Here is a 16,639-nt window from a genome sequence, read left to right as displayed (position 1 = left end):
GTGATGGTGAACTCCTTCAACTTGTCCTTATCTGACGAGCACTTTATCTGCCCTTCCATTCTAAATGAAAGTTTTGCTGGATATAGCAACCTTGGATGTAGGTCCTTGCCTTTCATGACTCTCATCTTTTCTAAATTTCTCTGAGGTATCTTCCAGCGTTGGTGTATTTGCTGTAATAATGGCCTCTGGGGACTGTCAGCAGGAAAGTACCTGCAGGAGTCATTTAACTAGCTGCTGGTTAGCTTCTTGAGGGCAAGGAGCAAGTCTTACCATCTTCCTGCCTGTTACCATTACCACGTCCCCAGGATTTGTTAGGTGCCTGTTATTAATCTTGAAGGGATCATGCCAGTATTGATTGCTGATATATTAATTGAAATCATTTATAGCAAAAAACTAAGCGTGCTTATTTAGCTCTACCAATGTGCATGCAGGAGAATATAACTCAGATGTTAGCGTTTGGCACCTACATCTGTGGGCAGCCTCCTTATAAAGACACGAGGCAGGGAACTTTACTTCCTCTGGTCACATTTTCTTATTTCTTCTGACTTTCAGGGTGACCATAAGTCCCAGTTTGCTTGATCTAGTCACAGTCTTTGCAGTCTTGATGTCATTATTAATAGTGTTCTTTGTCATTCACAGAATTAGCCTAGTTTAGATGGTAAATTAAGTGGTAGTCCTACTTCTATGACATGTAATGTGTGCCAGGCTCTCTACTGAACACTTTACATAGATTCTCATTTAATCTTCATGACAGCCCTAAGAATCAGATTTTACTATTGTCCCCATTTTACAGAGGGGGACGTCGGGGCACAAAGGGTTAAATAACCTGGCTAAGGTCAGGCAGTCACGTTTGCCTAGCAAGTGATGGGCAAGTGGTGGGCCGAGGGGGTTCGAGCGCAGGCAGTTTGGGGCCCGTGCTCTCCCGCACTCCGCTCTGTGGCCTCTTTGCGGGCCCCAGACATACTTGTCTTTGTCGAATACGTGCTGGTTTACCAGGAGTCTGCTGATAATTTGCACAGTTTTAGATTAGCACCTGGCTAAGGCTTTAGGATTTTGGGGAGTTTCCTTTTCTTCACAAAATACTTACAGGTTCCTTGCCTACTGCTACACCATTCTGATTATTATGACTTCTTTCTCAGAAGGTTGAACATTTGCGTTTTTTCATCCTCTTAGTGGCAGCTACTTGGCGTTCCCTCCTGGACTTTAGGTGGCAAACATTCCCAGCTTTTCAAATGCTCAAGTGCCTGCCGCAGTCACTTTCCCTTACTTCTGGCCGTCTTTGATATCTAAATAAATCACATGCACACACACACACACGCGCACACACACACACGGTTTCCAGCACCTGGAACAGTGCCTGTCAGGTGGCAGGCACACACCCTTTATCACTACCTTTGATCGGTCCATACTGTGGAATTACCTGGGGACAGTTAATCAAAGGTGCTTTACGGGAAGATTTTTCAGGCAGCTACCGCTTTTAGTAGCTTGCAATTTAGTAAGGAGATGATGAATGTACATGAATAACTATGAGCTAAGGCAGCTGAGCTATATGAGTAGAATAATTTTAGAGTTCAGAGAAAAACAGCGTCTGACAGTGTTGATCCAGAAAAGCGCTGTGAAGGCAGAGGCTCTTACGTCAGTTTAATGACTTGTGAACTGGCTGCAGAATAACGACCCCTTGAGCCTTACAGAAAAACAGGCTTACGTTTGCCGAGAGGAGAGGCCTGACAGAATCATTGTCAACCCAGACGAGGGGAAGCTCCGGCAGTTTTGACGGGTGGCCCTCTTGTGAGAAATCCTCAGTTAGCAGCGTTGCTCTGTTTTGTGATGCCATCGCCGTGTTTCGACCCCTAGGTGGGTTATGGACAGCAGGGACAGTTGGAACTCCTCCGCAGCAACAAATTTTATGGTTTCAGTGTGGAAGTCTGGTGTTACTGATTTGGTTATTTTTTTGACCTTTTGAGTTTATTGATACGTACAAGGTCTTCTTCCTTAATGAAAACGTTGTCTAATTTTAGTATAATTGCATTTGCTTTTTTACCTTTTTCCTGGATATCTTAGTAAGAAAATACTGTTACACTTGAGCAGAATTGATGACAACAACGGCCTGGCGAGGTGCACAGTTTTCACGATCCTCACTTGACTGGGGGAAACTGAGTGAGGTGAAACCGTAAGCTGCGTGCCTGCGGGGACAGCGGCACAGCTGGGACTCGTACTCGGGTCTTCGGCATCCAGATTCAGTGTATGTCACATGGCCTTATTTTAACCCATTAGATTAAATTTTTTTTATTGATATGAAGATAAAGAAGGAGAGTGAAAGTCGTGATTCTATCCCATCATAAATCCTTTCTTAATGAATGTCATTATAGAATCTAGTTCAACGTAATTAGTCCATTTCCATTTCCGAGTTGACCGTCTTGTTCACACTGTGTTGATGTCTGTAGAGCCAATAAATTCTGCTGAAGGGGAAGCCCTGTAGGGGCCGCAGGTGGCCTGCATGGACCCACGTCCAAGGTAGAAAGAGGCAGTCCTTCTGGTTGGATGAGCTGGCCAGAAGACGGCACTTCTGCCAGGGCCGGGTTCAGCCCACACCAGGGTGCTGGGCGTGGCAAACGCGTCTGGATTTTCATCCACTCTTCCTCTTTTATGTAATGCTCAAAAAGCGGCAGCCATGGATCTTGTTTATAGTCATTTATTTATGAGCAGCAGGGTTTTTTTTTAAGCTGTCGTATTTATAGACAAAGCCGCCCATTCCTCAGTATACCGAGTATAGACCTGCCTTGTTCTTGTTCTCTGCACCTGGAACCTGAGCTTCCCTGTTCTCTCGGCTTGGCTCGGTCCTTCACTCCTTCCAGGCCTCCCTCAGATGTCACCTGCTCAGACGTCACCTCACCTGCCCGAACGGGAATGTACCCCCATCGTGCTCTCTCCCTTCCTGCTGTCCTTTCTGCACACTACATCTTACCACTTGGATATTGTATCTGTATTTCTTTTATTTGTATCTTTCCACTAGGAAGTACACTCTGTGAAAACAGGGTTTTTGCCTGTTCTGTTCACTGCTATATTCCAGCACCCGGAATTACCAGCTCTAATATTTGCTGCCTTTTATGAACGGTGTGCACTTTCTGGACTATAACGTTTTGACTATGATCTACCTGAATTTTCTTAATAGTTGTATGAGGGATAAATATGATAATCCCCAATTTAGAATCAAAGAAATAAAAAAAAACTTATAAAAAAGTAAATAACATGCTCAGAGTCAAATGTCTAGTAATCAGAATCATTTCTTGACAGGTAGATCTGACAACCAAAGTCCATTTTTAAAAATTATTTTAGTGATTCTCTGGGGTCTTGTAATTTTTTTTTCAAAGAATAATGTCCAGTTACTGGGTGGGAGAGTGGCTTAAAAACACTGTGAGCCCTGTTTTAAGGGGAAGGAGAGGTAGCGCCCGTGGGATCTGAAGCATTGGGGTAGAGGGGTCAGTCCGCGCTCCTGTGTAATCATTGCATTCTCCCCCGAGGGCGCTGCCCTCAAGGGTGCTCTGGGAAGAAGAGCGTGACTTGGGAGTCCTTTTCCAAGCGTGCGTCTGTGGGTGAATAATTTAGCTGAGCCTGTTTCTTCATCTGTAAGTTCTGCTGGCAGTGCCGGCCTTATAGGGGTGTGAAGATGACATGTGTAAAAGTGCCTGGCATGGTGTCCGCCTGTTGCTGTCATCTTCGGATGTGACTAGGAAGGAACTTTGTGCAGCTTGTACTTTTTTATGTACTAAATAGGAGCAATGTCTCGTTGGTTGGCGTTTCAAGCTCTTGCCTGAACTTCTGGTTCCCTCTCGAGTTTTTGTGATGTGAGTAAGTGGCCGTTTAACTTGAGCTGTGCCGTATTTGACGGCTGCTGCTGTGGGTTCTCCAGCAGAGACGTTTTTATGACTGGTCAGCCGTGGGCTGCTTCAGGTCACGTTTCCCCACTTTATTCTCTAGGGTCCCTATTTTTGACGATTTCTTTCATTTTTTATGCATGTCCTGCCCTATTTAGCTTCATAAATAGTCCCTGTTTGTGCCTTGTTGATAGTCAGTTTTTTAGGTGGTCGATTAACTGCCTTTCTGACACCACTGCGACGTGTCCCTCCCGACTTGTATCCAGCACACACGAATGTGCGGCCGCCGGTTCCACGCCACACTGCGTCCTCTCTGACCCCACCCCCCCACCCATGTGGGTGCACGTTTCTTCTTCAAACCCTTGGTTGTCAGACTTCCATACCATTTGATTTTCTGGCAGTTCTGGGTGTTTTTTCTTTTGAGGTTAGTTGCGATTCTTTTTCTGGTTGCGAAAGCATGTCTACCTATGCCTACATCTTGACCGGAAGTTCTTTTCCATACTTTCGTATTGAACCACTTACTCAGAATTAAATCCAGAGCAGCAGTTTCCCTTGTTGCTTTGTCAAAAGACTTCCCATAAAAAGAAACTGTCAGCAAGGCAGGTGAGGAGTTTGTCGGCCTCCCTGTATTTAGCAGAACAAGCCTTCCAGTGGTTGCCCCTCACAATGTTCCTTCACTTGGGTGCCCACTTTGTAATCTGTGTTGGGTCTTTCTCCTGCACGACTGCTTTCCACCGACTGGCTTAACACAACCAGAAACCAGAAGTTCCAGATCAAGGTGTTGGCACAATTGGTTCCTTTTTAGAAGCTCAGAGGGAGAATCTGTTCTGTGTGTCTTCCTCAGCTTCTGCTGGGTGACAGCAGTCTTCGGCGTTCCTTGGCTTGCAGCTGTAGAATTCGTCACGTGGCGATCTTCCCTCTGTGTGTCTTCGCATGGCCTTCTCCTCTCTGTGGGCGTCTCTCTCTGCATCTCTCCCTCAGCTCAGAAGGACACCAGTCACAGTGGATTAAGGACTCAGTGCATTTCAGTATGACCTCATGTTAACCTACATTTTAACTACATCTGTAAACCAGTACAAGGAGTTAGGACTTCAGCATAGCTATTGGGGGGGGGCACAATTCAACGCACAACAAAACTACTTTTATTCTTACCCATGCAGTTTGTTTACATATATGGTTCCCACGATTGCCAATAGAACTGACCTTGTTATAGCTTTCCATGTGTATTTCCCCACGTAATTGAAACTGATACATACTAGTATATATATTTCATTCATAAGTCTTAATTTACCATTTTTTTAGTAAACCAGTGAGACTGTGTTGGTTGTTATATTAAACTATCAATGATCTAGGACATATCTATTAATATGACAGACATTTGAAGCCATAACAACTGTTTATGTAATATGGACTTTGGCTTGTAATTTTGCTTTTTTTTATTGCTTTTCTATGATTTTGGTGTCAAGGCTATGTTAGTGTTATTAAAATGAAGGTTGGGAGGAAAGTATTGTATATTCAATGTTAATGTGTTTTTTAAACATTTGTTTTAAAATTTAGAAAACCATCTGGGTCTGGTGTCCCTTCCTCCCTCCCCCTTTCCCGCCCTCCCTCCTCCCCTCCCTTCTCTTTTTCTCTTCCTTCCTCCCTCCCTCCTTCCCTTCCAGTCTTGTTATTTAAGAATAAGTCACAGAATGGCTAGTGTTTAAAAGACGACAAAGAATGTGTCGGCAAGGATGTGGAAAAGAAGGAACCCTCATGCACTGTTGGTGGAGTTGTAAATGGGTGTGGCCCCTATGCAAAACAGCATGGAGGGTCCTCAAAAATTAAAATTGTACACCTGAAACTAATATAATATTGTACATCAACTGTAATTTAAACAGAAAAAAAGAAAAAATTAAAAATTAAAAATAGAACTATCATACACCCAGCAATCCCACTTCTGGGTATTTATCTAAAGAAAATACTGCCCTGGCTGGTGTGGCTCAGTGGACTGAGCACAGGCCTGTGAGCCAGAAGGTCGCCGGTTCGATTGCCAGCCAGGGCACATGCCTGGGCTGCAGACCAGGTCCTCATCTGGGGGCGTGTGAGAGGCAACCGATCAATGTACTGATGTCTCTCGCACATCAGTATTTCTCTCCCTTTCTTTCTTTCTCCCTCCCTTCCCGTCTCTCCAAAAATAAATATATAAATGAAACCTTAAAGAAATTGAAAGTACTAATATGAAAACCAGTGTTCATTGTAGCATTATGTACAATAGCCACGATGTGGAAGAAACCTAAGTGTTCCATCAATAGATGAATGGATAAAGAATAGATGCTATATATACACAATGGAATATTATTATACTTGGCCATAAAAAAATGAGTGAAATCTTGCCATTTGCAACAACATGGGTGGACTTAGAGGGTATTATGCTAAATGAAATAAGTCAGACAAATATTATATGATTTTGCATATGTGGAACCTAAAAAGCAAAACAGACACAACAAAACAGAAACAAACTCATAGGTACAGAGAACAAATCGATGGTTGCCAGACGGTGGCAGGGGAGTGGTAGGATTAAGAAGTACAAACTACCAGTGATTAGAGTTAGTCACAGGGATAGAAAGTACTGCATAGGGAATGTAGTCAGTTGTATAGTTTTAACTATGTATGGCCCCAAGATTTGAGTGCAACTAGGTGTGTTCTTAACATTGGGGAGTGGAGATGGTCACTGCTCAGAGGCCCTCTCAGTAGACAGATCTACAGAGCTAGAGATCATGTATGTGTTTATATTTTAAAAATTCATTAGTTCACCCATACCTGCCATTTCAATCCACAGGGTTCATTCCAGCCTTCTTCCTTTCTGTATTTGCACCTTCCCGCTTTTGCAGACAGAACTCTGGGTGCTGTGGTCTTTAGTGGATTTTCTTATTTGATGAATCCTGTACATGTGAAGTCTGTTGCTGCCTCCGAACCCTGCCTGGTAGAGCTGCCCCCCTCACCCTGCTTGGGCTCTCACTCCCTCTGCCAGTCGTCCCGCCACATGGATGCCCTGCTCACCCCTGCGGTTCTCACATCCCCTGCAAGCCTGCCCTTGTGTGGACGGGGTGGGCTCCCCACCCTCTGACCCTGATACCACCAGGCTGCCCTCTGTGTGGACACAGCTGTGCTCTGCCCCACCTGGTGGCTATAGGGCCAGATTCTTCAGAAGGAGAGAGGGCTTCTCTGGAACTTTAAGTTTCACTTTAAGGTTTCTAGCTGTGGAATTATCTTTTCTTAAAAAAATTACATTCGTTGAGTCCTTTTAGTTCAAAGTCTTGTATTTTCTCTAATTCTGGGAAGTTTACAGAAATTTATGTCTGGAAATACTCATCAGCTTCACGTATTTTTTCTCTCCTTCTATAAATACACTATTGTGTGGGTGCGGACTTCCTTCATTTCTCTGTTCCTTATGTCTTGATTTTTCTGTTCTGTGTTTTATTTCTTCCCGCTGTCTTTTGGCAGAATGCCTTAAACCTGGCATTTTAGCTTATTAATCTGTTCAACTGTGTCCTTTCTTCTTCAGTCCATTCATCTATTAAGTTTGTTTCAGCGATTATGTTTTATGTACCTGTATTTTATTTGCTTCATTATAATGTTTCTTCCTGCTTTATTTCTAATGTCCTTCCTTATTGAATTTATTTATTTTATTTTATTTTTTGGCTTATAATCCCAATCAATTTGATACTTGATTCCCCCCGCAAACCATTTATCCCCCCTACACCCTCTTCCACCTCCCCCGCAGACAACAATCACCACACCATTGTCCATTCCATGAGTTCGTTCTTTTTTTTTTTTTTTTTGCTTGATCCTCCCCAGCTGTCCCCCAGAGCTCTCAGCCTGAATTTGTTTAAATTTTTATTTTCTGTTTCTTCTGAGAGCTCCTATATGCTGGAGATCTCAGCCACCGTGGCTCATGAGGTCCATGGAGCGGGGTGGACAAGGCTGCCGCCCGGTTGGCGCCTGCCTGTGCCTGTCGTGGGTTAGAGGGGAAGGCTGGTGGTGGTGGGAGGAGAGGACGTGCCCAGGGTCGTTAGCGTGGAACCCCTCCCCAGACTCAGCACTTCTCATGACCTGGTTTTCCTCTTAAAAACCCTAGATCACAGGATTTGGGAAGAGGTGGCGGGAAGAGGGAACTTTGGGCCTGCTGTGAGCACCAAGTGCCGTCTGGGCCAGTGCCACCCGTACGTAGGTTTGTCACCCAGTGGCCCTTGACAGCTCCGGGCTTGCTGACAGTTCCCCTGTGTTGCAACAGCAGTGGCCTGTACCGGACAGTGCTGGAGAGAAAAATATTTACCAGAGCAACTGCACCACACCCTGACTCCCATCCCCGGTGCCTGGCCCTGGCTACTCTGCCTCTCTGTTCCCCTGCACTGGGGCCACATGCTCCGGTGTCGTCCCAGGGACTCCCATGCGCGTGTGAACATGAATGAGTGTTTCATTGTCGGTGAGCATGGGCTCACCACATGTGCTGTCCAGCAACTTGTTGTTTTTAAAATGGCTGACTCTCGTGTCTGACTGCACACGAAAAGAGTGTGGATTCAGTAAAATGCAGTTTTAAAATATACCTCTGTGTGTGGCTGTGATTTTTATACCCGTTTTATACCGAGGCATCCCCATATCACTGCCTTACCGTCTAACTATAATCGTGAGTTAGCGATATGGTCGAGAGCAGTCATTAGTGTCCCGTGGAGTACTTAACCATTTCCCTTCGTGGTTCTTTTAGGTTGTTATCAGTTTTTAGATATTATGATACTGAAATAAAATCTTTATGGATAACGTGTTTTCCTTCTGTAGGATTATTTTCCTTGATGGATTTATAGAATGGGTCAAATAGATAAGCAGGTTGGAAAGATCAACGTTTTTCATTCCTAACCAAGTAAAGCAGGGCTGGAATATCATAGTCATTTAAGTAATGTTTATTGGATTAAAGAAGATTCTAAAAGTTGCTTTCCAATATGGATGTAGCAGTTTTCAGTCCCATCAACAATATGAGATTTCTGTTCTCCCACACCATCTTACACTTAAAATTTTTTTATTATTATTTTATTTATTTTGATAGAGAGGGGAAGGGAAGGAGAAAGAGAGGGAAACATCAGTGTGTGGTTGCTTCTTGCACGCCCCCTGCTGGGGACCTGGCCCACAACCCAGGCATGTGCCCTGACTGGGAATCGACCCTTTGGTTTGCAGGCCAGCACTCCGTCCACTGAGCCACACCAGCCAGGGCACACTTAAACTGATGATTTGTTTGTAATCAGAAGAATTCTCTATCTTGAAAAAAAAATGCTATCAAGATGATATAACTAAGGTCTGTTTCTCTTTTTGTTTTCACCCACTTGGTAAATGGACACGTGTTTTCTTACAGGACTGAATTTGCTCTTAAAGAAATCATGTCCTCTGGAGGTGCTGAAGATGACATCCCGCAAGGAGAGAGGAAAACAGTTACAGATTTTTGTTACCTTCTGGATAAGTCTAAACAACTGTTCAATGGGTTAAGGTTAGTGGACTCTTGCTGTCTAAACTGTTCTCTAGTTCTGTGTGTTTTTTCTCATGTCTGATATGTAGTAACTTTCTGAATGTTATGGATGGAATGTTACATAAATTTCTTCATTCTCAGATGAAAAACAGTAGGAAAAGAGGATTGTTTTTATTCAAGTAAAGGAGAGCTCTTTTGTGTGGTGGTTTTATATACATTAGCCCACATAATATCCTAGTTACACCTGGTTTTACACCTGAGGGACTGAGGACGAAGGCGCCTGCCCACGCATCATGCAGGCAAATGTGGTCCTCTCTCCTCTTGCGGTCTTCGCACTTCTTTGCTTGTTTCTTCTTTCCTTTCGTTTCCTTAGGATACACTATCTGTTGACTGAAGTAATGACAGAGTGTTCTAGACAGTGTTATTTTTACGTTAGCTGCGCATGCCCTGAACGGACTGGCAGCAGAAACTATATGCGCTTTTGTCCAAACGTGTCTTTGATTATGTGTCCTTGTGCGTGGTTGGTCCTCGTGCGTGGTGGGTAAACAATTTTGTACTGTTGTGTTCTATTTAAGTGAGTTAGTCCATATTACAGTTCTTAAGATTCTTAGCGTACTGACTTGTCTCAGACCCATAGCTTCATTCATTCGTGATATAGGTGAAATAGGTTTCATTTTTGAAATTTTTTATATGAGTCAATGATTGTAAAGATAGTTATTTTAATTTACAGTTCATTCCTGGGTAAAAATGCAAACTTTTTCTATGTTTTATAATTGAATTACACATCCCTGTGTTGGGAACTGTACTGGCAGAGTTTATTTTTAAAGTTAATATCTTTTTAAAAGTGTTTACAATCATAAAGATAATAACAAGGTCACTGCAATCTAATTTTAGAACATTTAATCACCCCCAAAGAAACGCCATACCCATTAGCAGTGACTCTTCATTCTCCCCGACCCCCCAAACCCCTAATCTGCTTTCTCTGTCTATGGATTTACATATTTTGAACATTTCATATAAGTAGAATCATGCAGTATGTGGTCCTTTGTGATTGGCTTCTTTCACTAAATATAGTATTTTTGAGGTTCATCTGTGTAGTAACCGGGTATCAGTACGTCATTCCTTTTATTACAGATTAATATTCCATTGTATAGACTTACCACATTTTGTTTATCCGGTCATCATTTGATGGGCATTTGAGTTATTTTGCTCTTTTTGGCTGTTAGGAATAATATTGCTATGAACACTTGTGTACAAGGTTTTGCATGGACAGATGTTTGCATTTCTCTTGGGTAGCACCTCGGAGTAAACTTGCTGGGTGATAGGATCCTCTGCGTCTGACATTTGGAGGAACTTCCAGACTGTGTTTCAAAGAGGCTACTATGTTACCAGCAGTGTGTGGGGGTTCCACTTGCTCCACACCCTCACCAGCCCCTGTTGCTGTCTGTCTGTCTGGTGATAACTGTCCGAGTGGGTGTGAAGTGGTGTCTCACCGTGGTTTGGATGTGCATTTCCCTAATGAGTGATGGTGTTGAGTATCTTTTCCTGTGCTTATTGGCCATTTCTATGTCTTTTTTGTAGAAATGTCTATTCTAATTCTTTGGCCGTTTTTGAAATTGAGTTATTTATTTTTTTATTTTTAAGTCGTAGTTCTCTCTGTATTCTGGATACAGGTCCCTTGTAAGATGTAATCATTTGCAAATACATATTTTTTCATTCCTTGGGTATCTGTTCATTTTTTTAAAAGATTTATTTATTTATTTTTAGAGAGGGAAAGGAGGGAGAAAGAGAGAGAGAAACATCAATGTGCGATTGCTGGGGGCCGTGGCCTGCAATCCAGGCATGTGCCCTGACTGGGAATCGAACCTGCGACACTTTGGTTTGCAGCCCACGCTCAATCCACTGAGCTACACCAGGCAGGGTGGGTGTCTGTTCATTTCTTGATGGTGTCCTTAAAACACAAAAACTTTTAATTTTAATAACATTCAACTTGTCATTCTTTGCTTTCATCATTTGTACTTTTGGTGTCATATCTAAAAAAATTACTGCCTAACCTGAGGTCACCAAGATTTACTCCTATGTTTTTTTCCAAGAGTTTTATGATTTTACCTCTGACATTTAAGTTTGTGAACCATTTTGAGTTAATTTTTTCAGTTTGGTATGAGATCTTAGGCGTTTTTTATCAAAAAAAAATTTCAATTTGTTATTGTATTTCTTTCATTTTTATCTCCTTCCTTGTTAACACTTGTAGTGCTAAGACTGAATATGGCCCTGGTTGGTATAGCTCAGTGGATTGAGTGCAGGCTGCGAATCAAAGGGTCGCTGATTCAATTCCCAGTCAGGGCACATGCCTGGGTTGCAGGCCAGGTCCCCAGTGGGGACCACGTGAGAGGCAACCACACATTGATGTTTCTTTCCCTCTCTTTTTCCCTCCCTTCCTCTCTCTCTAAAAATAAATAAATAAAATTTAAAGATATATTTTTAAAAAGAGACTGAATATGTACTCTAAGTCCTCTGTAGTCACCTGCTCTGGTTTGATTTTCATCTCCGTTCTTTTTCTCAGCATTTTCGAAAATGAATCAAAGTTGTCCACCGTGTGCCAATGTGTTTCATCTTGCCATTTCATAGCAATGTTTTTTGCAATACTGCTTTTTTAAAACTAGGTATAAGTATTTGACCTAAAGTTGACTAGTTTCTCTATATATTCTAAGACATTCACTAGAAATCTTAATGTGTTTATTAGTGGAAATGAAGTTTTCATTATGTCTGAGAAGCATATTTAATTTAGCAGTGGCATTTTTCTTCTTAAAAAGGAATTATTTTTCTAATTTGATTCTGAATCATAAATGAATCGTAAAGCTAAAGTCATCTGCTAGAGCTTCCCTACTGGACTAAGGTCAGTCTGAAACTACTGTAACTATAACAGAACGCATTTCCACGTAGCGTTCTACAGCTTGTAAATCACTTTCAGACACTTCTTTATACTTTGGCCATATGATGACAGTATAGAGTACCAAAAACACCTGTTATCTAAAAATGTATTGTTTGCCCTGGCTGGTGTGTGTGGCTCAGTGGATTGAGGGCCAGCCTGCAAACCAAATGATCACTAGTTCAATTCCCAGTCAGGGCACATGCCTAGGTTGCAGGTATCTGCAGGTATCTGCAGGGCACATGCCTAGGTTGCAATGCCCCCTAATGGGGGCATTGAAGAGACAACCACACACTGATGTTTCTCTCTCCCTCTTTCTCCCTCCCTTCCCCTCTCTCTAAAAATAAATAAAGAAAATCTTTTAAAATAAATAAATAAATAAATAAATAAAATGAATTGTTTTATTTCATGTTCTTGAAATGTCGTTTGAGTTGTGTTCTCATTTTGATCTTTTTTAATAAAGTGCCATTTTAACTATCACACATTTTATTTTTAAAGCAATTGTAGAATAAAATTGTATCTGTAGGAATAGTAAGAAACTAATACAGAGGGAAGTTGTGCGAGATCTAATCTTTTTCTATTTTCTCAGAATTGCTTTTTAAAAAACAATTTCTATGAATCTTTTTAAGTATATTTGATTGATTGTGCTATTACAGTTGTCCCAATTTTTTCTCCCCTTTAGCTTCCCTCTGCCCTGCACCCCCCAGCCCTCCCGCGTTCCCTTTTCTCTTCCCCTTCCCCTTAGTTCACGTCCATGGGTTGTGCATATAAGTTCTTTGGCTTCTACATTTCCTGTACCATTCTTAACCTCCCCCTGTCTATTTTAGGCCTACCAATTATGCTTCTTATTCCCAGTACCTTTTCTCCCCCAGCCTGTTCTCCCCCGTCCTCCCCACTGATAACCCTCCATGTGATCTCCATTTCTGTGATTCTGTTCCTCTTCTGGTTGTTTGCTTAGTTTTTGGTTTTGTTTTTTAGGTTCAGTTGTAAATAGTTATGAGTTTGTTGTCATTTTATTGTTCATAGTCTTTGATCTCCTTCTATTTCTTAGATAAGTCCCTTTAGCATTTCATAAAATAAGGGCTTGGTGATGATGAACTCCTTTAACTTGACCTTATCTGAGAAGCACTTTATCTGCCCTTCCATTCTAAATGACAGCTTTGCTGGATAGAGCAATCTTGGATGTAGGTCCTTGCTTTTCATGACTTCAAATACTTCTCTCCAGCCCCTTCTTGCCTGTTAGGTTTCTTTTGAGAAATCAGCTGATAGTCTTGTGGGAACTCCTTTATAGGTAACTCTCTCCTTTTCTCTTGGTGCTTTTAAGATTCTCTGCTTATCTTTAATCTTGGGTAACATAATTATGATGTGTCTTGGTGTGTGCTTCCTTGGGTCCAACTTCTTTGGGACTCTTTGAGCTCCTTGAACTTCCTGGAAGTCTATTTACTTTGCCAAATTGGGGAATTCCTCCTTCATTACTTTTTCAAATAAGGTTTCAATTTCTTGGTCTTCCTCGTTTCCTTCTGGCACCCCTATGATTCAAATGTTGGAATGTTTAAAGTTGTCCCAGAGGTTCCTAAGCCTCTCCTCATTTTTTTTGAATTCTTGTTTCTTCATTCCATTCTGGTTGAATGTTTGTTTCTTCCTTCTGTTCCAAATCATTGATTTGAGTCCCTGTTTCCTTCCCTTCACTGTTGGTTCCCTGTATATTTTTCTTTATTTCACTTTGCATGTACTACAAAGGGCCTGCCGTCTAGAAGATAATTTTGGTTTTAGGGGAGGGGGGGTCCCCCCTCATGTAACAGAACTATTAAAAAAGATTTTGGTAAGATATGAATGAAAAGTTGCTGATGATATGTGGTTAAATGAAAAAAGCAAAATGTAAAAACAAGATGTTTTAAATAAAAAATTCTGTCTTAAATCTATCTTTTTAAGTGGGAACTGTTGGCTCTCAGTGCCCAGTTCAGTCTCTTTCTCCTGGGGGACTGATGTTCTCACAGTGTCCAGTGCGTGTGAATTGTGTGTTTTCTGTGCTTGTTTGCATAAATGAGAGTGTTTGGTTCAGTATTAGTCCTTGATGGGAAAGGCCTCTGTCAGTTCCGGGGGTCTGGGACAGAGGTGCCGGTGGGGGGAGGCTGGAGGGGCGTGGGGCGTGTTCCACACTGCTCTCCGGTTCCCTCTCCAAAGCCCCTGGAGTGCACAGCTTCAACACCTTTCTTCTTGCAAGTGTTGATAGTGTCCTCGCATTTCTTTTGAAATAGAGGTTTCTTTGGGAATAATTAACAGAAGGTTTTTATTGATTGCCTCCCACCCCTCTGTATTTGCATCAACTTGAGTAGAAAACTGGATCACAGTGCTATAGAGAACAAGAAATGCATTGGTTGTGGTCTGAACCAGCGCTGGAACTTGGAGAAACGGGGCGAAGTGGGAATCCGGCTGGAATAGCGCCAGCTTTTCACACGGGTCCTTCTTTCCGGGTGTTCCTTTCATTGTTTGTGCTTATCTTTTGGCTAGCTTTCCTTTGTGTTTCCCCTTTCTTTCCTGAGTTCACAAACTGGTGATTAAACTTACTATTGCAGTGTAATGTATTTGTAGGAAGGTACACATAATAATTTTTTTATAGACTGAACACACACACGTGGCTTGCACTTGGGTAAAGAAATAGAACACACAGCACCCTGGCAAACCCCCTGGTGTTCCCTCTCACCTGGGCTGTGTAACAGAGTGGAAAAGTGCAGTTCCATGCCTCAGAGATTTTATATACTGTCTCATTTGGATATAACAAATCTTCTCTTAAAAGTGTGCATTTTCACTCTGGCTGGTGTAGCTCAGCGGATTGAGCACAGGCTGCAAACCAAAGCATCGCAAGTTCGATTCCCAGTCAGGGCACATGCCTGGGTTGCAGGCCACGGCCCCTAGCAACCGCACATTGATGTTTCTCTCTCTCTCTCTTTCTCCCTCCCTTCCCTCCCTAAAAATAAATAAATAAAATCTTTTTTTAAAAGTGTGCATTTTCACCTTGTTTTAAGCTGTTCACCTAAGTTGTTGGAGCTTTTTCAATTTCCCAGCTGTGGTTGTCTCGATGATGTATTTTTCTTGACTGAAATTACTTTCTGATAATATGTGCATAATAAATAAACTTCTTTTCACTTACTGTGTAAGAAAACATAGTCTAGAAGGTGAGAAATGGATTGAATGAATGGTGTTATGCTTATAATAGCTCTTGCATGTAGTTACAGTAGTAATGAAGTGTTAGAAATAGCTTTGAATAATGTCATAAAAATGATCAGGGCCCAAGTGCTTGCAGGGTTACCATGGTGACGAAGCAGCATGGAATACTTGGTGGGATTATGTAAGGCAGCATCTTGAGACACATATTTGAGACACGCAGCTGTATCTACCACTGACACCCATGATTTTTGGTGCTTTGAACAGCAGAGGCCTCCAAGTCCTAATTATTTGACTCCAGAGAAGCAAGTACACAAAGCCAAAATAAGCGTTGGAGCCCACGGATGTGTAGGTTTGCAGAGACGCACACCAACGTGAAGTGTAGTGGTCTTTAATTAAAATCATCGCAGAAATCATTTTTATTAAATATGCTCCCAAGATTTCATATTAAAGAATAAATCATCTACTATGCCTTCTTAAAAGCCTATTTTTAGGAAGCCCCGGCTCCTAAACAGGAAGGGAGCCGTGAGAAGTTACCAGTTTGCTCCTGTGTCTCCCCCCTCCCCTCCCTTGCCCTCTCCTCCTCCTCTCATCCCTCTTCTTCTTCCCCTCCTTTTTCCTTCTCCTCCTCCAAAAAGGCAGTCCTTTCCTAGAGGCAAATCATACGAACTGGTAATAGCGAGGTATATGTTCTTCAGAAATAACACCCTAAAGCATTGTACAAGCTTGTGCTGTAGGCTTTCATTTGATATGGCTGTCCACTCGAAGAATTTGCCCTTGAATTTGAGGGAGACTGCCACCAGAGTGATCTGGAGAAGAAGCATTGACTAATGGAAGTTTAATGTGAACCACAAATGTGATTTAAAATTTCCTGGCAGCCAGATTTCAAAAATGTAAAAAGAAAAAAGTAAAATTAATTTTAATAATATATTTTATTTGATGTATTCATTGTATCCAGAATATTTTATTTTAACATGTGATCAGTATAGAAAAATTATTGAGCTCTTTTACATTCTTTTTTTTTTTCATACTAAGTCTTTGAAGTACACCAAAAGTTTTATTCTTAATGTCACAGGTGTGCACAGGTGTGCACAGGTAACCAGGTTCTTAGTGATCGAGGACAAAGAATTGAACCGAACACACAAAGTTTATAGCATAAAGAAAGAGGGGAGG

The 16,639-nt window shown here is 41.9% G+C and overlaps 1 protein-coding gene across 3 annotated transcripts in view; it reads left to right on the top strand.

Moving 5' to 3' along the window:
• Nucleotides 1-16,639, top strand: part of SCAI (suppressor of cancer cell invasion) — a 109,265-nt gene that overhangs the window by 37,981 nt on the left and 54,645 nt on the right. For all 3 annotated transcript variants that reach the window (XM_045846337.1, XM_045846338.1, XM_045846339.1), the window contains exon 3: nucleotides 9,262-9,393. In XM_045846337.1, the coding sequence (XP_045702293.1) occupies nucleotides 9,262-9,393 (132 nt within the window). The remainder of the gene's footprint in view (nucleotides 1-9,261; nucleotides 9,394-16,639) is intronic.

The sequence above is a fragment of the Phyllostomus hastatus genome, unplaced genomic scaffold, assembly GCF_019186645.2.
Source record: "Phyllostomus hastatus isolate PE091 unplaced genomic scaffold, TTU_PhHast_1.1 phas_contig_495, whole genome shotgun sequence".
NCBI classification, from domain to species: domain Eukaryota; kingdom Metazoa; phylum Chordata; class Mammalia; order Chiroptera; family Phyllostomidae; genus Phyllostomus; species Phyllostomus hastatus.
This window is presented reverse-complemented; position numbering and strand designations above follow the sequence as displayed.